Below are 23787 nucleotides of genomic sequence, written 5' to 3' on the forward strand. Positions count from 1 at the left end.
TTAAATTGTATATTTTTATAGTTGGTTGTAGGTGAGATTTAAGTTTGTCTCCCAAAAACGAAGCTGCTGATTATGAGTATTAAGTACAGGCACCTAATAGCAGCTTTCAGTCTCCCTGCTCAATCCAAATGTCAAGCCATTGGAGCTTTTCTACCCCTTCCAACATCACTATTAGCCAGTGAGGCAGCCCATCAACGTGATGGATCAAATTTCCAAAGTGCAGATTGATTTTTAAATATGTCAGTGGGTTTTAAAGCTTAGAATGTGTTCAAGACCATACAGGAATAAATATAGGCTGCCGTGCCCACGCACACGTGGGCTTCACAACCTGCTCAAGTGTGAACCTAGGCTTAAGCTGCAAGGGTTCCTAAATGTAAAACAATGAATAACTGTCAATATACATACCATAAATAAGCAAAACAGTGCTACAAAATTACTGCAGGATGTTTACCAAATTTAAGTAATTTTGAAACATATGAAAAAATTCACACAAAAATACATAGATTCATTATGTTTTATTAAAAGAAGTTAAATTACTCGATGATCAAACTTTTAATAGTAACACATAAAAATACTGCATATGTTGAAGAACAGTGAAATTCATTTTCCTTTTGCAATTCAGTGATCTTCAAGGAATGACCACTTAAATACTGGACAAGGCAGGGGCAAGTAGTATCCTGTGAAATCTTACTTTGTGAAATAAGGCTAGGTTCATACTATGTGGGGTGGTTGCAGGTATCGCAGCTACTCCAGCACCTGCAACCAAAACGTGCTGCCCTGTAGAGATGTGCAGGGCTGCCAATCATTCTTAACGGCACCCCCAAGCATCTCAACTGCAGGGAAATCACATGGTACACCATGCAATTTCCCAGCTGCTGTGTTTCTAAATTGGTGCATGTACCTTTTTTTCTGTGGGGAAAAGCAGACATTGCAGCCCATTCAAATGAAGAGGCTGCCATGCCTGCGCTAACGCGGCCTGGCAAACCAGCACAGATGTGAACCTAGGGTAAAAAAAGATCAATTGGAATAACTTTTTCTGTAAACTTGTTTGACCATGTGGGTTAGACCTGTACTGAGAAAAATATGGAGGCTGCCATTGTTAACTTCGTGAAATTGCTAATTGCCTGGCTATCTCTAGCTGTAACTTTCCGGTCACTAAGTTTTCCCAATTGATATTTCTATCCATAGCCATAAACATGCATATTTAAATAATTTTCTCATACATATATTGTTTACAAAAAAGTATTGGTGGATTGCCCTTTGAGGTCTATAGGTAGCTTAAATTCTTGACTTTTTTTTTCTCTCTTTGAAAAACAAAGAAAAACATATTTAAAAGGAACCTGTAAGGACAGAAATATGGGAGCTGCCATTGCGGACCTGCTTGTCAAACTGTAGGCTCCCAGGCTGATCCACATTACTGACCCAGAAGAAGCATTAAGGAAGGACTATCACCAGAAGAAAAAAGTGGTAGTCAAAGTGGAGTTCCAGTTGACTTTTAAAAAAAAAAAAAAAAAAAAAAGCTACTCCGCTCCCCAAAGGTGCCAATTCTTAATTGGGAGTGGGGGACAAAGCCTTAAAGCAGAACTTTAAGGAGCTCCACTTTAAATAAAATTTAATTTTTTTTTTGTCATATGGACATTTCCATGAGTAGAGCCAGCACTAAGCCCCACCTTCACTGGCTACTAAATGATGACTATACATCCTAGTATAGTCCCTGCTTGTGCAATTGTCAGCTTGCGTTTTGTAAATTGTGCTATTGTCAGCTTGTGTTTTGTAAATGAAAGTGCTTTTCTCCACCTGCAATCATTCGCCATACAATCTGACAGCTTCTTCTCTCTGTTGTACTGAATAGCAGGCTGCAGCTCTGGACTCAGTATAAACTAAACAGGGATATGTGAAGACATGGCACTGCACAGCAAAGCAATGCTCTGTCTAGCAGTTTAGGTTCCATGTGTCACACAAAAACCAAATTATGTTGCTCAATATCGTCAAATAGTTGGGTAGTTGGGTGGGTAGTTGGGTGGGCAGGGCTAGCTACTGTTTTTGACAACAGCAATTCCTGCATAGATTTATAAGATGTTCACAGGTACCTAATAAAAAATGCTTGATCAAGGGCAATGACTCAATATTAAGTGGTTAAACTCAAAAGGTGAAACTCAAACAGACCAACAATGACAGCTCTCATATGTCTGTCCTGACAGATTCCCATTAGCTTTCCTAATTGCAGTTTGTGCATCAAACACATACACAAACCAATACAATCCATTAGGCATGTCATATGCAGTGTAAACTAAATCCGTGCAAGCAACATCTAAGGAATTTTATTAGACTTTAATTTAAGAAACCTGTACCTTGATTTACTGTCACCAAGAGAGGTAATCAAATTATTTTCCTAGCCTCAATAAATGTATACTGTTGTAGGTATAGAAGCATATTGTACATAACGCTTCAGAGCAGAAGCTCCTGTGTATCAAATTAAGGTTTGTCTTCATAAGATAAAATGGCCAAAATAGCCATTTTGATTTTGAGATCTGCAAGTCTGTACATTGGAATGCTTCACACATTGCTGGCTTTAAGGCAAATGCATATTATCCCAGTGTGATTCTCAAAGCCAGCAGCTAATTGAAATTTCAGCCATCAAAAAATGTGTTATTTTTAGGTGGGCTTAAATGCCAATACAGTCTTTTATGCAAATTAATTACATTAAAGATCCTGGGAAATATATTGTCGTTTGCACAGCAGAACATAATAAAAATAGCAGAAAATTGTTTTAATATAATTTCCCCTCCACCATCAATATATTTGTATTGTGGTACAGCTGCAGTAGGAAAAGTGCAAAACTGCCTAGGAGGTATAAACTGAAACTAGGTTGACTGAATGCATTTTGATGCTTTAAAGATTATATATTTAACTACTCGTGTGCAGTCTTGTCTGTTTTATCCTGAAATCTCCAAATAAAATCTGCAATAAATATCCTCCATAAAAAAAAAAACATTGATAACTCAGCATGTTTGGCTAAACACCAATGGAATCATTAAACTGCATTTTTTGAATTTGGTTTTAATTCTAAAGGATAACAAAGCACTGCAAGTTATTTTCTGTTTACAGCTTCTAGTAAGCGTAAAAGGTGAAGGAAGAGATTGATGACATCAAGATAGAGGTTGATGGAAGCGAGAATGTGCTCCTCTGGGGACAATTTGTGCATCAGCAAATGAGTATCATAGATGATGAATCCACAAAATAGCAAAGCTCCACCGGCAGCTAACACGATCTCCAAAGTCTCACTATAAAAGAAAAACTGGCAAAAGAAAAAAACAAAGAGTGAGAGTATTGCAATGACCACAGATGCATAACTAAAACAACGTTCAAGCAACTATTCACAAGATAAAATGAGGAAACCATAAGTAGAAGGAAATAAAAAGTGCATCTCCCACCAAAAGATTTTACTGCTCTATGGCAGGGGTTTTTATACTTTCCAGAAGGGCCATGTGCACATTTGGCAAATATTCACAGACAAAAAAAAGTTTTATAAATCAATGAATAAAACATATAAATTAATATGTTTTACTTTGATCTCTTTTGGAATCAGCATGTTATGATTTGAAACAAAAGATAAAAACTTCAGTGAAACTAAGCAGTGTCCATTTACACCAGAGTCCCCACCAGAGCCCCCCTACATTACAATCCCATCAGAGTTTCTCCTCCATAAGAGCTCTGCGATCCCCCCCCCTTTAATTCAGAATCCCAATCAGAGTCCCTCCTTTAGGTACCCTGTTTCCCCCCCATCTTACATCAGTTTGCCTTAGAAGTCCCCCCTTACATTAGAGTTCCGTCAGATTTCCCTTACATCAAAGTCCTCCATCACAGCCTCCCCTTACATCATGTCTGCATCAGAGGAGGAACCCAGACATAGTTGCAGAACGTATGCACTTCTTGAGCAGGCCGGATTTGGCCCTAGGGCTGTAGTGTGGATACCCCTGCTCTATTGGGTTCCATTGGGGAAAATTCTCCTGACTTTTTCTTGGTGACAACATTGTCACCAGGACAGGACCCTAAAGAATATCTCCAATAAGGACATAGATTAAGTATAAAAAAATAAAGGCGTCTTTATAGCAAAGAGAGGGCTAGAACTCCTGTCAGTGTTTTGTTTTATATGTCACCGGGAGAAGAATAGAGGGCAAATCTTCCCAACACAGTCTGACACCAACAGGGGACCACCAGCACAATACTGTATTTTGATAATTGTATGACGCTAATGCACGCAGTTTAGTACAGTCATTTTTTTTTTCTGTTTCAAGTGCCTTTTTTATATCTATATCTACATTTTCAGTGGTTCTCCTGGTGAATTGGATATAATCCAAGAGACCCGTCAAGCTTCTAGGAAACAATATCTGAATATGTTCATGTGCATAAATATTATATGCTGAATCTAAATCAAATTGTGGTAAAGTGATCCAAATATGATTTTATACAATGAATGAGATTGAGATATTAATTGTAAACACATTTTGTACAAATAAACTTTACATTTTAAAACATTACTTTTGTTTTGCCTTAAAACTCCCACCATGTCAAATTATTATAATGATTTAAGCTGAGCAGGAATGTGGCATACTTGGGCCATGTATATCTATCTTGAATGATAGGGGACAGAACAAACTAGAACACTGGCAGTGGTGTGTACATGGGTTATCTTCAAAGGGCATCTACACTGAAAAACTGGACATTAAAGAAGTACTAAACCCACAGCAGTAAAATCAGTCTATATACGCAGTATAGCATGCTTCATATACTCACTATGGAACCTAAGGGGTTACTCCTCTGCATTGTGTTAAAATGCTGTTTGATCCTGATTTCTCTGATCCTCCCCTTCTTCCAGTGCCCCTCTCTTGACTCCTGATAAGACATATCGTGTGGAGACACTCTGCACATGCTCAGTCTGGTGTGTATTGCTAGAGAGGTTTTTTTTTTTCCTTGGAAGAGTGCATGTGATCAGCACTATCCAGACAGAGGTCAGGGGTTCTGCATCTTCCTAGAGCAGAATGAAAACTCCTCTTCCAAGATTTAACCAGTGCTTGTCTGGACACTGAAAATGCTGATGATAAAAGGTATTTAGCCATTTATATTTTCTAAAATAATTGCATTTCCATGTTCTGTGTACTCTGGGAGACCAGATAAAGTGAATGCAGGGTCATGGGTTTAGTAACACTTTAATATATTGTAGCTTACCAGTCCTTAGATGAGGTGGCAGCAATAGTTTTCTTTTTCAGGCTTTTGTTCCCTTTATTTTCACCTGGCAATCCTGCAAATGACACACTCCCTCTCCACTCCTCCCTCGTATCTATAGTTGCCACTAAGACTGGTTTTTGTTGATCAGCCTTTGTTCATCTCCATTATATGGTGCATACTGAGATTAACAGTTTACACAAAATGAGATAATATGGTATTATTGTTAATTATTATTGTTTCATCTCACAGGAAGTCAAAAGGACACTGCAGTTCTAGCAAGAGCAACACATATTTTATGTATTTGCTGAAAATGTTCTTAGCCTGAAAAGTAAAAATGAACACAGCCACTAAATCTGAGGACTTGTAATCTTCCACATATTACATTTATGTTCTTGGGCTTAAATCCAGATGGCCAATATATACTTTATACAAATGATCATTGGCAATGTTAAAGTTTGTGTCAGATACTTGCTCCTATTATTGTATAAAGACATAGATACAGTTATCAGAATAAAACAATGTTTATCATAATGGCCCTTACATCAGGAAAGGTGCACATCAAGTGATACCACAAGTACTTTTAGACATGCTGATAATATGGTATAGGCCAGGAAGGAGCTTTTCTTACAAAAAAATAAAAATGAAGCTTACCCTAAGAAATCCAGCAAGGATCAAAATCCATAACCCAGCAAAGAGCCTACAAAAGTAAAAATATACAGTTAGTATGTTTGCAATGCTTCTTAGGGCTCATGTACACTGCAGCTCCTAAACTGATGTTCAGGAGCTGTTCAGCATTTTTTCAGCAGCCCCTGAACTCTCCCTAATGTTTTCCTATGTGTCCATGTACACTATGTCATTAACTGTAAACTCAACTGTCTGTAAACGACTGTAAACTAAACTTCCTGTAAACGACTGTAAACTCAACTGCCTGTAAACGACTGTAAACTCAACTGCCTGTAAACGACTGTAGTTTTTTTAAAACTTGTGTTCAGGAGTAGATTTTACCGGCGTTTCAAACGACAAATGCTTGTAAACACGTGTAAGCACGGTTAACCGCGTTTGCGTTTAGAAGCGTTTTTTAACTGTTCCATGTCCAGATGCTGTCCGGAGCCTTTTTTCATTATCAGAAATGCATGAAAAACGTTTTCCTAGTATTCAAATGGACCTGGTACACCAGCGCAGTCAGTTCCAGGTTTTGCGTGAAGGAAAAAAATGGTAGAACGTGCTGCGTTATGCTCATGATGGGATCCATAGTGAAGACAACCAGAAAAGACAGGTAATCTCAACACATACTGCTCTTTCTGCTTCTGCTCTCTCTATTCCCAAACAGAAAAGACAGCTAATATCAACGCATACTGCTCTCTCTGCTTCTGCTCTCTCTATTCCCAACCAGAAAAGACAGATAATCTCAATGCATACTTGCTCTCTCTGCTTCTGCTCTCTATTCCTCTCAAAATGTCTGAAATAGTTATTTACTATTTTTCAGTGCATTCTGGACATTTGGGAAAGTCTCCTGAGGTTATTTTTTAAAAACACTTCTAAACGCAAATGCACATAAATGCGGTATGCAAACGCGGCTAAACTGACATTTTTTAACGTACATTTTCCAGCAGTCAGTTTCCATCATTCAGCAGAGTTTTCCAAATGCTCCGTGCACATGAGCCCTAAGTCAGCCAGGTCATTGTATAGCTAGCAGTGGTTAGTCAAGTTCAATTGGTCTCTGTAAAGTTGAAGACGTTTTGTAGCTTACCCAAGCCACTTTTTTACTTATAACCACCACTAGATATACATTTATTACAGCTGGCAGTTTATGCTTTTTATTAATACCTTTACTTGTGCCATGTAGTAGCAAAGCATAACTTGGTATCAGTCCACAAATCACAGCAACTCTGTACCACTGAACTACAATAGCATAAGATGTAACACATGTGAAGGAACTACTGTAACTATCTTCCTATATCTGCTCTGCAATGTTAGGCTGGCTATATATAGTACTATCCAATTTTAGGTCTATCAGCATCTATATATATTCACTCGGGCAAGGCAAGGCACTGCATCATTGTTAGTATATATAAAACAGAGTGCACATTCAGATTGTAACAAGCGTGGCCAGCTTTAGTGGTCCATATGAGCTGGTTCTGGTAACACTAATGAATGTAGGATATATACATACACATACATACATACATATATATATATATATATATATACACACACATACACATACAATTTGTGAATAATATGATAATATTTAACAATCTGGTAACAGCTAAACATGCATTTACGCATTAAAAGGAAGATCCTCAGGATTGACAGACGTATTCTACAGTATGCTCATTCTATTAGAAAGACCAATACCAACTGTACCATAAAAACACTTTCACAAGCACTGTTGACCACAGAAGCTCTGGAAGATTTTTTCCCCCGTCATGACCAGGCCATTTTTTTTGCTATTCGGCACTGTGTAATTGCGTGGTCATGCAAAACTGTACGAATAAGAGAATTTATATTTTTTTAATATCATTTTTCACACAAACAGAGCTTTCTTTGGTGGTATTTGATCCCCACTGAGTTTTTTATTTTTGGAAAAAGAATTTTTACTTTGTTATAAAACATGTCCAATAAAAAATATAAAATTACTGTATAAATTTAGGCCAAAATGTGTTCTGCTACATGTGTTTGGTAAAAAAAAGGAAAAAAAAAAATACCAATAAGTTTATATTAATTGGTTTGTATGAAAGTTGTAGCATCTACAAACTATGGTATAAAAATTAGAAAACAGATCAATCCTGATGTGCTGACGACTTATCACATTTCTTGAGGCCCTTAAATTGCCAGGACAGTACAGTACAATTACCACCCAAATAGCCCCGTTTTGGAAAGTAGACAGTCTGAGGTATTTAGTAAGAGGCATGGAGGGTTTTTTTGACACTAATTTTTTGTCACAATTTTTAGAATAATTAAGAAATTACATTCTTGTCCCCAGAATTATTATTTTTGTACATACTGTCATCAGTGTAGTACAACGTCATCATATGACTGGTGTGACGGTGATCAGGGACACTGACTGGTGACGGTATGTTAAAATAAAAAATGTTTTACACTTTGCTGTTACAATGGTGATCATTATAACAGCTTTGAATTGTCATGAATGAATTTAATTCATAACAGAGGTGATTACTAGCGATCTGTGATTGGCTACAGCTAATCACATGGTAGAGGGTGCTGTGATTGGCCCAGGTACCATTTGGTAGCTGTGGGTCAATCACAACTTACTGGTAAAAGAAGCAGAGCTGTTATGAATGAGGTTAATTCAAAACCGCTTTCTTGACATTGTGATCATATGTACCGGGAACAGCAATCTGCTGGGTCCAGGATATCAAAAATCGCTTAACTGCTATAAGAGGATGACAGAAAGAATGGCCTAGGCAGGGTATATGAATGCATGCCCTTGCATGAAAGGCACATAGGTGTATATCTAGATTGGATATTAAAGCAGTATTAAACCCAAAAGCAAACATTTACATTATATTGCACTTTACCAGTTCTTAGAAGAAAAGAACCTGAAAAAAGAAAACTAATACAGCCATCACATTTATTTTCACCCGGTGATCCAGTTAGTAAGTCCAATTAATGCTGGCAGGGGTCCTTAAAATGATCAGCTTTTATTTATTCATGTAAACCTTTTATCTCAAAAGGGCTAAAAAATAATAGCTGTAACCGATTATAAAAGTATTAGCTGGCGTTAAGCTTCAATTTGTTAGTGTATTTAAATCATCCAGTACTTCTAACACTCCCCTCCCCCCAGACTAACAATAATGCTGTCCAAAAGGTGCCCCCTGTGATCCTTCATCCAGAGTGGAGGCACTCTAATACATGAGGTGTTTAACTGCCCAGATCACAGGAGAAAACATCAGGGAAAAAAGCCTAACCCCCCAAACCCTAATACAGCCACTACATTGAACGATTGGTAACCTGCAAATATATTCCATTTTTGGCTTTGGATTTAATAACAATGCTGGATGTGTGAGGTGTCTATATCCTTGCTAAGATATGAACAGAAAACTTAGAAATGTGAAGCGGACTCTTAGAGAGGAGCTGTCCTAAATAAATAAAAGTCAGCAGCTACAAATACTGACTGGTTCTTCCCTGGTCTTCAGGTCCCACTGTCATCACAGCCAGCTGCCCACTGCGCATGTGAAGGTCGCTCTGCACTTCTGAATGGGCCTGCAGCCTCCTGGGACTTGTCACGTGCACCAGGAGGTTGCTGAATGTCTACTTGGATTGCCTAGTGGGAGTGGGTATCCACTCCCTATAAAAAAAAAAAAATTCCAAAAATGTTTCAGGGTGAAGTTCCGCTTTAAGGATCTGTTCAAATACAGGTGTTTTGAATCGAGGGTGGAATCACAGTGATTCTGCCTGCAATTTCAAAACACACTGTTAAAAATGTCAGCTCGCACATCAGAGTGTTCAGATGCCATTAGTTTCAATGGCACCTAAAAATGTAGGACGATTCTGCCGCGATTGTTGCACGACAAATCACGGTGCAATTGTGCAAACCAAACTGTGTGAACAAGTCCCAGAACTTCTTTTGTGCGACATGCTTCACACAATTTGGTTTGTGCAATTTTCTTACGTTTGGCAGCTTTTAGAGTTCCAACCATGGCTTCAAATAAATTGGCTCATTGGTCATCATTAAATAATACACCAAATTTTACTTTCAGTTTGCCATCCTTGTCTCTTGTGCCAAGACGCAAAGAACAACAAAGAACAAAAATGTCACATGAAATTCATAAAACCAGTTTTACATGTTCCGTTCAGCTGCATGAACAAAAAACTGCAATCATATTGTTCCAAAGTGCCTGCAAACAAACATACCCAGCCCCAAACTTGCTGAAGTCTTTCTTGGTCTGGAATGTGTATGCAGTAAGGCCAAGGAACACAGCACCAGTCAGTATAAATGCCTGTAGAACCACAGCCACCTCATAGAACGTCACTGAAAAATACATATAGAGAAATTAGAGTAAACATACAATAGGCAAGCATAACTATGCAATGTGTATAAAAAAACAACAGCCATAGTTCATAAGCTAAACAAGAAACAATTACCTGCAATACCAACAGTAACAGCTTCCAGTAAAGTCTATAAAATAAAGATGAATCAGTCAGTAAATTCCAAAGTATCCAATGACTAATACAATGTATTTGCAGCTTGGTAAATGTCCAAACGTTTTTTTTAGTTAAGGACACTTAAGCCAGCAATACATGGGTCAAATTCCGAAAAAGAATTTTCCTTTTGAAAATCTTTTCTAAGAATTTTCGTTCGAATTTCGCACCATTAGTGGGCCACAGCAACAGCCGATTTTTTGAGCGACCATCGAATTTGAGTGATTGGGCATGTTGGCAATTTTTTGAAAAAGGAATAAACTTCTAATCAATGATGGGAGAATCATGCGTGAAGTGTAACTAAAAAAGAAATGAGCATGAGCTGTGACCTGAAAGGAAAACAAAATTGTTGACCATGAAAATTATTTTCTGTAGCAACACAAGGTGAAATGAAAGGGTTGGTTGATCAAATTTCGAAACCAATGGTGGCACCATCAGATAACAAAAACTTCTGATTTTCTAAAGAAAATTTGTTTGGAATTCGACCCATGTATGGCCTGCATTAGGGTGGATTTACTAAAACTGGCACACTCAGAATATTGTGCAGCTGTGCATGGTAGCCAATCAGCTTGTTCAGTTAAGATTTGACAATAAAACCTGGAAGCTGATTGGTTTCTATGTAGAGCTGCACTAGATTATGCACTGTGCGGTTTTAGCAAATAACCCCCTTTGAATCATAAGTTTAAGTGAGTATCCTGAAACTGAAACCATGGAGCATAATTCTCATCAGTCATCAGAACATTTTTTATGTGTTTGTTAACTTAAATCATGCCAGAATCAAACTCCCATTAGAAGGATTTTCTTGTCTGGCCTTGACATTTAACTGGTCATTAGATAACACAAGCTTGAAAGCTTTTGCCTATATACAATTTATAAGCCACGTATGAACCACAACATGCACATCTGCGGTTATACAGCTCATTATGATTTTACAACATTTTCTTCCTCTTACCCACATCACTCATTTAAAAACACTGACCTTAAGGAATATACACATAGTATATTTGGCAAAGTGTCTATTCTATTCTCCATAGGCTGTACAAGGACTCATACAGTATGGTTGTTTGTATATTCATTATAAACTGTGATCTGAAATGTGGACAATATTTCATAAGTGGATACATGTTCTTTGATTATACTTTTAAGCTGTGTATAATCTGCGTGTTGTTGCATACAAAATATCAATAAAGAACTGATAAAAAAAAAAAAATTCAAATGAACAATTATTTTCCCATTACAAACATATCTGAAATAAAATATAGATGCCAATTTGTGGCGAAACATGTTGGGCGGGGCCTAGACGATGATATCACACACAAGCCGACACTCGGAGCTTCAGCGTCTGTTATATGCGTGCTTATATTCCTCAGTTTGTGAGTATATGTCTATTTTAAATAAAATTTGCTTTTACGTTATAACACCACTGTGGCCTCTTGATCTTCTCCTCCAGAGGGTTTATTTTTCCACTACATAAGGAGATTCCTGCGGAGTCTTGACATAACATATGGAGGAGGTGTTGAGAGTATCCGACTACGGAGGTGAGAGTATCCGACTACGGAGGTGAGAGTATCCGACTACGGAGGTGAGAGTATCCGACTACGGAGGTGAGAGTATCCGACTACGGAGGTGAGAGTATCCGACTACGGAGGTGAGAGTATCCGACTACGGAGGTGAGAGTATCCGACTACGGAGGTGAGAGTATCCGACTACGGAGGTGAGAGTATCCGACTACGGAGGTGAGAGTATCCGACTACGGAGGTGAGAGCATCCAAATACGGAGATGAGAGCATCCAAATACGGAGATGAGTGCATCCAAATACAGAGATGAGAGCATCCAAATACAGAGATGAGTGCATCCAAATACAGAGATGAGAGCATCCAAATACAGAGATGAGTGCATCCAAATACAGAGATGAGTGCATCCAAATACAGAGATGAGTGCATCCAAATACAGAGATGAGTGCATCTAAATACAGAGATGAGTGCATCCAAATACAGAGATGAGTGCCATGAGTGAGCACAAAAGCATGTATTGATCTTTGGAAGTGAGATCAACATTTTTGGTAAGAGGCTAATTATTTATTTGGTGAAGGAATCATGGGTGAACACAAATTTGCTTTCAAGATTGAGTTTATTCACTGAAGATATATTTTTGATTGGACACTTGTTTACTCTTTATATGGTGGACTTTCTATATGGAGGATTGAATATCTGTTCACTTTTCATATGGTGGATTGCAATTATTTATATAGTTTATAAATCCTCTTTAGTGTCAGTGAATTTATCCAAATATATTCTTCAATATAATAGTCCCAAAATCTGATCCATAATCCTTGTGTACCTCCAAGAAAATGAAAATAAAACTAGATAGTGTATTAACCTCAATATATCAGTGATTAAATCATATATACATGTGAAAAATTGTGCAAACACAAAAAAACAACGTGAAAACGTGAAATAGTGAGGCACTCCGTGTACACTCCTGTATAATCACTTCTCGTTGAACACTCCGTGGACACTTCTATGTGGCTAAAGTAAATACCCTTACCCTAAATACGTGATAAAAAGCCTTCTAAGAGAATAATCCAGTGGGTCATCAATCATCAGGATTATCCCACAAACTTTATACCAGGTCCCAACAATGGTCTCTATTAGCTGTAACAAATCATGATCTTCTTCCTATGTAGTCAGTCTGGACAAAACAGTATCTTCCACAAACATTATCTGCAGATCTCTCCTATTCCACCAGAAAATGGGAATTTCTGTCGGACGACGAGTGGTGCCAGGAGATGAAATGGATACCCCGAGACTTGGGGTATCCATTTCATGTCCTGGCACCGCTCGTGTTTTCACGTTGTTTTTTTTGTGTTTGCACAATTTTTCACATATGTATATATGATTTAATCACTGATATATTGAGGACAATACACAATCTAGTTTTAATTTTCATTTTTTGGAGGTACACGGTGATTATGGATCAGATTTTGGAACTATTATATTGAAGAATATATTTGGATAAATTCACTTACACTAAAGAGGATTTATGATTTATATTTTTGGACTTTCAAGGGTGAAAGTGTGACTTTTAAGTGTCAATATATAGGATATTAATTTATTCACAAGTTTGTTATTGTTTTTGGATACTGATTTTGCATTTATCATATATTTATATAGTTTGTTTAATTTTTTATATATGAGGTATCATTTGTACATATTGAACCGGTATAGAAGGAGAGATGTGCACTAAGTGTTTGATTATAAAATGTAGACTTACAAATCCAAATAACAGATACAGGTTCACTGGATGTTGATGCCTGTAGATCGTCAGGGCGATAATTGTACCCAGTGATCCGATGGCACAGAGTAGAAGTAAAGCAGGGCTAGAAATGAAAATGCATAATCTGAGTTAAAGAGCTTTTCTAATTTACCTGTATATTTATTTAACCATCCAATCTAGTGTTGACTTTTTCAAAAAGATAAATACCACATGACATTGTAGTTATTGCTATACCTCTGTGAAACGGGGCTGTCTCCAGCAGTTTTCCTTCACGCTGGCACGCAAGCAGCTTAAGCAAAGCAGCATCCAATTTGTGTTTATTCCCAAGAATTTAGCAGCAGAAAACACCTTGCTTTTTGTGATCTGATCTCTCACACACTAGTAATTAATCAGTGTTCCTGCTTTGCAAGCTATGGTTTTTACTGCCCATGCTTAGTAATGCAAAAAATTACAGAAAAAAAATGAGTGGCAGCAAAATCCTACAGAAGTAAATAATCATTTGAAATATTGCAAATGTGCATTCTTGTTATGTCTTTAAGGGTAAGTTTCCACCAAATCTTGAATTCCTCCTAACAAATCGTAGGTGGACTTCCATTTCTTATAGCATCATTGCTGTATACAGTATCTTTAGGTACTGATCTCAGACTGCTAGTCCTCAAGATTTGGTGATGTCGCCACTGTTCTGCTCACTTGACCTTGGTGAAGAAATGCTTTACCTGAGGTCCTGCAGATATGCATCACTCTACTTCTGCGCCGTTCTCCTGCTGCTGCTTGAATATTCCTCCATCATTAGAGGAGCAGTTCTGACATGAGGAAGCAAACTTGCACCTCTAACAAGATGGTCATCTCCACACAGAGACACGGGGGCTGATTCACTAAAGGCAAAAAGACTGCTCACTTTGCAAGGAAATATTCCCCAGTGCTTAGTGAATGAGGTGAAACTCTGCTGACTGCCATCATCCAACCATGTGCAAGCAAAACTACTTTTTTTATACATTTTACTTGCACAAGCTTGGGTCTTCCTTGCAAAGTGAAATTTCACTACAGTGTATTTGCAAATCTCTGGCGAAAATTTCCTTTCAGAGTGCAGCAAGGTGTCAAGCAAAGCATGGTAAGCCAGTATTGGGGATGACTTGTCCTTTGCCCTCTACTTGCCTATATTGGGCTCACCTTCCACAGCTCAGAACCTTTTTAAAGGCATAGTTACTTACCACAGTTAAAGAACTTTTTAAAGGATAAGTTCACCTTTGGGAACATGTTACATGTTCCAACCATTTTTAGGATGAAACATGTAACATGTTCCAGCTGCTGCCTGCTGACATCTCTCCCTGTGACAGAAGTAAGGGGAGAAGTTCCCCATACTAGCTGTTACTTTTTAAAAATAGCGTGGCCATGCAAGGCTCTGTACCACACAGTTGCTTCATTCATTCACAGAGTTCTATGAATGAATGAACTACAAGTACCGACATCCTTTGTGGATGTCGGCTTTCAGCTCTCAATTAACTACCATGGCGCTGTTGCTGTCAGTTTAAAACTGACTATCCGTAAAGCTCCACAAAAAAAAAAAAAAGAAAAAAAATAGTAAATGCACATTTTCTAACCTGCAAAATTATTATTTTTTTTTTTAAAAGTGAACTTATCCTTTCACTTTGTCATCTGTGGTAGTTATTTTGACATTTGCATCCATGCAATTCTCATGTAGAATAACAAAAATACTACCCAACCTTTCATGAACAAAGGTCTTGATTGAGTCAAAATAGAGGAATACTGCAGCTGTCACAGTGGTCAGAAGAATTTGTACAGACAAAATAGAATAGACCTTCCGTAGAAAAGCTAGTTAGAAAGAAAAAAAAAATTGGTAAGTGTGGGATTACAGCATCAGTAAGAAACAAACAATACAAAACAGAGAACTCACAGACCATTCCTCTACAACAGAGTTTCCCAACCTTTTTAACATGGAGTAACCCTTAAAATAACTTAGAAGTCTCAGGGAACCACTGACAAAAATTACTGTATCTACAGCTCACAGTACATTAGCAAGGTAGTAAGCAGGAAGGATGCTCCTTACGTTGGTCGTTGGTGGGTATAATGCCCTCTTTACAGAAATTTGAAAACATCATTGGTGTCAGTGGTTACTAATCTGAGAGGCAGAAATTGAGTATTGCTCAATAAACTCCTAGCAACCTCTGGAGGACCCTGATCGAGAAAGACTAGCTTTTCTAGGAAATGTTACTGTAGAGCATTGTAATTAGAACTTAGCTTACCAATACTAATAAAACGGATTTCACAATTTTTGTCCTTCAGTTCTGATATACAGTGCTAACCCACTTTTTCAACTAGGACACTGAACAAGTTCAACTTAACTTATTTACCATAACTTGAGATACTTTAGTGTCAAACCCATATTGTTAAAAATAAATAAATGCTGTATTACGTGCTGTTTATACTCACTCAATCACTATGGGATTCATTTTGTTTTTTCTGTAAAAAACCTGTCTGACCCTGCTGCCCTCCACCTCCTGTCCATGTCCCCACTGCAGTTGGGGATTTTGCAGAGCAATGTTGGCTGCTAGTGCACATGCTCATTTTTCAGTGTACTTTTACCCTGAGCATTTCCTCCCTATCACATCTTAGCCAACCCATGTAACTATAGAGTCAAACATATGGGTGTACACTGACTGCTGCCCCTCTCTGCCAATCCCTTCACTGGCTTTCACCAACTCAACGTTTAAAATTCAAAATACTAACCACAGCTTACAAAGCCAACCACAACACTGCCCCTAGCTACATCACCAACCTCATTCACAGATACCGCTCAAATCACCCACCCTGCTCCTCCCAAGATATCTTCCTCTCTAGCTCCCTCACCACCTCCTCCCACGCTCGCCTCCAGGACTTCTACAGAGCCTCTCCCATCCTCTGGAACTCCCTACCACAGTATGTCCGGTCAGCCCCCACCCTGTCTGCCTTTAGGCGATGTTTGAAAACTCATTTATTCAGGGAAGCCTACCCCACCTCCGCCTAAGAACTGTACTTGAATCACCTCCACCATATCATCCCCTGCAGCTATCACCTTTTGTATGACCTACCCCTTCCTTTAGATTGTAAGCTGCACGAGCAGGGCCCTCATATTCCTTCTGTACTGAAATGTAATGTAATTGTATTGTCTCCCTTATATTGTAAAGCGCTGTGCAAACTGTTGGCACTATATAAATCCTGTATAATAATAATAATAATAATACACACAATGGTAAATGACAGCCCACTCCCTCTTTCCTCCTCCATTCCCACTAACCAGCTAAACACAATGGGGGGCAGGATATTATGTCTTGATTAATGGTGGCTTCATCTCCCCGTTATTCTAAGATGCAGGCTGGAGGGGCGTGACACAGCCTGTGACTGGCAGAAATCTGTCCACACCACATTATTGCCAAAAAATAATAAAGATTTTATTTCAAATATATAATTGTATGACAATTTAAAACAGTTTATTGATATTATTTATTTTTACTCTGTATTCTAAAGGCTGTGTTTTTTTATTTTGAACATGTGACCAGCAGCAGAGGACTAGAAGCTCCTCCTACAGACAGGCTAGGAAAGAGCTGGGTCATGTGACAGCTGTATACCAATTCTGTATACCGATTAGGAAAAAATGTACTTGGATTTTTAATAAAATATCACAGTGCAACCATCCACAAACAGATAGAGAATATATAATGTGAATTAAACAGTGTGTGTTTAGTATCACTTTAAGTGTATGTAAACCGTAACAATGTTTTCTTATTTGCTCCCTTTTGGTATGTTAAATATATCGTTAAAAGAGAGGTGTGGAATTTTAAAAACAAACAAACAGTCATACTCACCTATGTAGATGCAGCTTCAGTCCCATGCTGCATCTGTCCCCTGCCGCCTCTAAGACTGAGAATTGAGCAATCAAAGCCCACTGATTCCTCAGTTCTCCGTCTCCAGTGAGCAGAGAGCCAATGACTGTCAATCATTGGCTCCCTGCTCTGCCCCTGCAGCGCTCACTGAAAAGAAGAGAATGTTGACCCTACTTCTCCTTTAAATGCATTGTTATATCTGTTTGAAAAAATTTAAAAAATACCTGTTGATCCTGCCAGCAATCTAATGAACTAAAAACTTCAAGTGCTGCACTTTTGTAGGAAGTGTTCTGTAGTCCTATTCTAGGGTGACAATGCTGCTGCTCTATAAATGCAGTACAGTGAGTGAGCTGTCACCCTAGGACAGGATGTGTGTTACTGGTCAGATCATCAGGTGAAAATCAAAAAAAATTGTTTGATCGATTTTTAAATTATGGCCTCAACTGATTAAACTATTTTTAGATCCTGGGCTCAACTGTTCAATCCATTTTTAAACAGTTGAGCCCATGATCTACCCTCCTCACCTTTAGGCGCACCCTGAAAACCCATCTCTTCAGGGAAGCCTACCCCACCCTCACTTAACAGCCGATCTCCTCCACTCCTCCTACCACTCCATGCCCTACAGCCACTTCCTCCTGTACCACTTTCCCCTCCCTCCTAGATTGTAAGCTCGAAAGAGCAGGGCCATCGATCCCCTCATGTTTTGCATTGTATTGGTATTGTTCTGTCACATTAGTACATGCTGTAATTAATATATCCTTAACCACTTCAATACCGGGCACGTTTACCTCCTTCCTGCCCAGGCCAATTTTTAGCTTTCAGTGCTGTCACACTTTGAATGGCAATTGCACAGTCATGCAACACTGTACCCATAAAACAATCTCCTAGATTGTAAACTCGAAAGAGCAGGGCCCTCGAACCCCTCGTGTATTGTTTTGTTACTGTATTGTCTCATGTTCTGTCCCCCACTATAATGTACAGCGCTGAGCAAACCTTTTGGCGCTATATAAATATTGTATAATAATAAATAATAATAATAATAAAAATAATTTAAACAGTTGAGCCTAGAATCTAGAAATAATTTAAACAGTTGAGCCCAGGATCTAAAAATAGTTCAGTCAGTTGAGCCCAGAATGTAAAAATAGATTGAACTGTTGAGCCCAGAATCTAAAAATAATTTAAACAATTGAGCCTAGGATCTATAATGGATTGAACTGTTGAGCCCAGGGTCTAAAAATATATTGAACTGTTGAGCCCAGAATCTAAAAATAATTTAAACAGTTGAGCCTAGGATCTAAAATAGATTGAACTGTTGAGCCCAGGGTCTAAAAATAATTTAAACAGTTGAGCCCAGAATTTAAAAATAGATTGAATGGTTAAGCCCAGGACCTAAAAATTATTTAAACAGTTGAGCCCAGAAAAAAAATTGAACAATTACCTCACTTGTTTGAAATTCTGTACTTTTACATCATATGTGAAGTAATATACTGCAAAGTTGGACACAATTAACTTATTTCTAAACAGTGAAAGAAACTTGGCTGCCTAAAGTTGCCCTGTCTGCAGGGAGATTTGCTTTCAAGATGTTTATCAGCCATAATTTCAAATTATCCATCAACATTATAAAAAAAAAGAAAAAAAAAAAAGGATGTGCTATGCTGCTTAGTCAGTGTATCTAATACTGGCCACACACATAATGATCATTATGCAGTTTTGTTATTTTGATAATGCTCCTATTAGGTTCCTTGCACACTGGCCCCTTCACCTGCTGCTGCCCCACCTGTTTTAGTGCGTCTGCGAGAGAAAGGTGCAGTTGTCCAGCCCTGCTGCAGGCAGCCTGTCCAGTCAATGGCTAGCTGCAGCTGAACATTGTTCCAAATGGTCCCTGCAATTAGGGCCCTGTGCTTTCAGGCACAATGTTCAGGGATGCAGGTTTTCTGCGTTTTGGAACCTCGTCCGCACAGGGCCCTAGCACGGGTGCAGTCTGCCAAACACTTTGCAGCGGGGCTGGATGTGGCACCTTTTTCTCCTAGGACATACAAAGTGCTGGGAGGGATGCACTGCAGCTGGACAGGCATGTGGAAGGGGTCTTATTTTTTTGCCACAGTAACCTACACACACCTTATTTTTTCAGCTTGATCAGCGTTTCAAAAATGATCAAATTAAAATCAAAAGAGTGTACTGCATACAATGTCAGCCAAATCATTTGATCCTTTATTACATGTTTATATGTCCCAGAACATGCACAGTACAATTGTTACTTGAGAACAATTACCATCAAACCATGGCACAAACTACTTCGACATTTAAGAGTCAGTGCCACATACCAGGTCCCCCCTCCCCCTTCCGTCAGTCCCTTTCTATTACCTTTTCTCCCTATATTTTCCTTTTCTAATCTTCCCCATTGCTAGAAGCTGAACCCTGAGATAAGTAAATATTGTCTAAATATAAAAGTCAGGTGTATTTTTATTTGAATCCTGGTGTGCTGTATTTATTCTAGATCTGTGAAGTAATCCAGTGTGACACTGACTCTGTGCAGGAGCTGCTTGTAAAATAGAGTGGTCACCGCTGCTCTCTGCCCTTGTGTAGGGTGATTGGTCTCATCTCTGCCTCCACCTGTACTTTTCTGCAGGCAGCCTGTAGTGGGTGGAGCCTGCTGGGTCCCTCCCACAGCTCTGCTCTCTGCACAGACTATGTACAGTAATGTGGTGATGTCACTGCCACGTTTACAAAGTATTATCGGCGTTTGCAAAGGCATTTTGTGCATGCAAAGTGAATTTATAGCCCTCGTGGCTATTGAGGAACATATTTATATAAACATTTTTGTGCTTGAAGTTCAGTTTTAAATTCTCTACTAATTCACATACAGGGGTGTGGAAATTTTTCAAAAAACTACTTGTCCAAGGGACAAGAGGGTCCCAATCTACTTGTCCCTCTTGACAATCTGCTTGTTCTTATAAACAAATAAACACAGATTCGGTTAATCTTAATGTTAACTGTGTGCTGTTTTCACTAAGCAATGTACTGTTTTTTATTCCCTGCTTTGCAGGGAGACAAAAGCTGGCACATCACTGCAGAGAGCCCTGTGTTGGGAAAACCACACAGGGCTCTCCTGTCATTCGCTCTGCTGATCACTGGGTTCCGGCCATAAATCATTAGCCAGAACCCAGTGACTGGCATGTCACTGCTGGAACAAATGACAGCACAGCCGGGGCAGCAGGTGCACGCACCCCCTACCCGGAAGAGCCAGATTGCTGCTTGCCTGCAGTAGGGCTAAATAAAAAAAAAAACAAAAAAAAAAACCTGCCTGGCGCCCAGAACTTCATATCCTGAGCGTCGGGCGATATCATTTGTGCATCCCTGTGAAAGAAATGGTGGGCACAGCACTTCAGCCGCCCAGCCACAAACCAAATGCAGCAGAAAGTATTGTTCCCACTTGGACGCAAGCCCAAAGCAGAATTACAGCCTATTCGTTGCCTAGCCACCATATGCATGTAATGCGTGGTGGGGGTTCACTATGGAGGGACAGTGCATCAAGGTGGGGGCAATGGGAGATCCAGCAATTCTCATGCAGCCCTAGGCTGTGTGGCTATGGTAGGAAAAGAAGAAACTAGCCAACAAGCTCTGAGGAAGAGGCTAAGTCCTCAAAACACATCAGCCTGTTGAGATTTCATCATTCTGTACTTTATGATGTACTGTGGATTGGACTGTGCTGTTTCTATGCGATAAGCGTGTACTTTTAGCTCACTTTGTGAGTATATTACTTACTGTTTTACTTAATAAAGCCATATTTTAGGGTAATGCACTAGGCCAGTGTGCCCTCTGTTTTATTTGTTATTGTAGAATCTCTAGACTTCCCCAGTCTTGTGAGGGCAGCAAGGCGAGGGCATCCTAAGAATGCCAGGATTGGATTACAGCCTACTGACATTTTTGGTCCCACTCCACAAGTACAGGAGTATCAAAGTTATCCGGAGCTGTCAGCAAGCCACTCCACTGGTCCAAGGATTAAGTACAAGGACCTGTCTGATTTGATACTAGTTGAATGGATTGTTTAGGTGTGAACTCATTGGGAAATGGTGTGAACTCATATTGGGAAGTGTGAAGGAGATAACATAGTGTATGCTCCACTGTTCCGGGGATTTGAAATCCCCGCTGCTTTCTCCTCTCTCCATCCTGCACTGCCAGGATGAACTAGATAGATTGTAATTGGTCAGCACCGCCACATGGACGGCAGTGATCAGAGTCCGCCTAGTCCGTCCTGTCAGCACATCTACGTGAGGTCGAGCATCTTTATTTTTATCAAAACTACATAATATGAATTCACACCTAAACAAACCACTCAACTAGTATCAAATCAGACAGGCTCTTGTACTATGATTGATGGCAGATCTAAATCTGCCCATACACTATATAATCTGATTGTACAATCTCTTTTAGATTTACCAAAACTTGTAAAAGGAGGACCTGCCTTATCTGTTCAATCTGTATCCAATCAGGCAGGTTCTTGCCCTGCATAGTTGAAGGTAGATCTGAAGGAGGATGTACAACCAAACATTATAGTGCAGGGGTCTCCAAAGTTTCTAAACAAATGGCCAGTTTAGTGTCCTTAAGATTTTGGAGGGGCCAGACTGTGGCCAGTGAAAGCAGAAAATGTCCTGGCTTCAAAGGAAGTAAACAATGGCCCATCCTCATTGGCCTACCTTATTGCAGGCTATCCCCTCTTCAGTCTATCACGAATGCTGCTGCCAGACTCATCCATCTTATTAACCGTCCCGTATCTGCCACCCCTATCTGCCAATCCCTCCACTGGCTTCCCATTGCCCAATTAATAAAATTCAAAACATTAACAATAACATATAAAGCCATTTATAACTCACCAAATTACATCACCAATCTTGTCTCCAAATATCACCCAAACGGTCTCTCTACTCCTCCAATGACCTCCTGCTCTCTAGCTCCCTTGTCTCCTCCTCCCATGCTCATCTCCAGGACTTCTCCAGAGCTTCCCCCATCCTCTGCAACTCTCTACCCCAATCTATCCGACTATTGCCTACTCTGCTCACTTTTAGGCAATCTCTGAAAACCTATCTCTTCAGGGAAGCCTATCCTGCCTTCAGCTAATGATGGAATCTTCTACTCTTCCAACCAGTCCATCCCCCATAGTTACTACCTTTTGTACCACTAGCCCCTCCCTCCTAGACTGTAAGCTCCAAGGAGCAGGGCCCTCCTATCCCTCTTGTATTGAACTGTATTGTTGCTGTATTGTCTCCCGTTATATTGTAAAGCACTGAGAAAACTGTTGGTGTTATATAAATCCCGTATAATAATAATCATCATCATTGGCATCAGTGGGAGAAGTATTGCTCCATTGTTGGGGCCAGGGGACGGAATAGTGCCCCATCGTTGGTGTCAGTGGGAAGAATAGTGCCCTGCCAATGATATAATTGGCAGGAATAGAGTCCCATTGTTGGTGTCATTGGTAGGAATAGTGCCTTATTGTTGGTATCAGTGACAGGGATTATGCCCCGTTGTTGTCAGTGGTAGGAACAGTGCCCAAAAGGCTGGATAGAATTATTATTATACAGGATTTACAATATAAAGGGAGACAATACAGCAACAATACAAGAGGGTTAGGAGGGCCCTGATCCTTGGAGCTTACAATCTAAGAGATAGAAGCAAGCAAAGGGCCACATCCGGCCCCAGGCCACAGTTTGGAGACCACTGGTATAGTGGATGGTCAGCTTTACTAAATATAAAATTATTATTATACGCCAACAGTTTAAAAGAATTCCTCCTGTGTGAACCGTCAGTTTCAGGTTACAATCTATAGAGCCGGGGCAGTCGTTACCATACCAGGCTAGAAGACATTCCTGTGCAGTCATTGAGATCTGTCACAGATGGACACTTCATTGGACACACAGCTTCATGCTCACCCATACGGATGTGAATACTGGCCGAGGCGACATTGGACCCATAGTTGAAGTCATCTACGATGGAGGACCTGGGATACGGATCAGCAGACGCCATGATCACAGGTTACCTAGTTGACAAATACGGATTTTCCCAGCCCAGACAGGCTGTACACAGAACGGGAAGAACGGCAGCCAATAGGAAACGAAATCGTCATCTAGCCACTGGCGGTATTGCGTGACATGCTTACGTCACTGTATAGCAGCCATTTTCCCGAAGACCTGCAATAAAATCATTCAGCCGCCTTTGTTTCTGTGTTTTTACTGC

General features: G+C 39.5%; 1 protein-coding gene across 1 annotated transcript; it reads right to left on the reverse strand.

The window, feature by feature from the left end:
• Positions 1–500: 500 nt before the first annotated feature.
• Positions 501–23704, reverse strand: TMBIM4 (transmembrane BAX inhibitor motif containing 4). Its single transcript, XM_089674146.1, has 7 exons — positions 23484–23704; positions 15397–15505; positions 13670–13775; positions 10339–10372; positions 10108–10225; positions 5881–5926; positions 501–3298 (listed from the first exon to the last, which is right to left on the reverse strand). The coding sequence occupies exons 1-7, from the start codon at positions 23575–23577 to the stop codon at positions 3092–3094; spliced, it is 714 nt and encodes a 237-aa protein (XP_089530272.1). The 5' UTR covers positions 23578–23704; the 3' UTR covers positions 501–3091.
• Between the last annotated feature and the right edge of the window lie 83 nt (positions 23705–23787).

Source organism: Staurois parvus, unplaced genomic scaffold, assembly GCF_062004578.1.
Source record: "Staurois parvus isolate SC_StPar_1 unplaced genomic scaffold, SC_StPar_1.0 ptg000147l, whole genome shotgun sequence".
NCBI classification, from domain to species: domain Eukaryota; kingdom Metazoa; phylum Chordata; class Amphibia; order Anura; family Ranidae; genus Staurois; species Staurois parvus.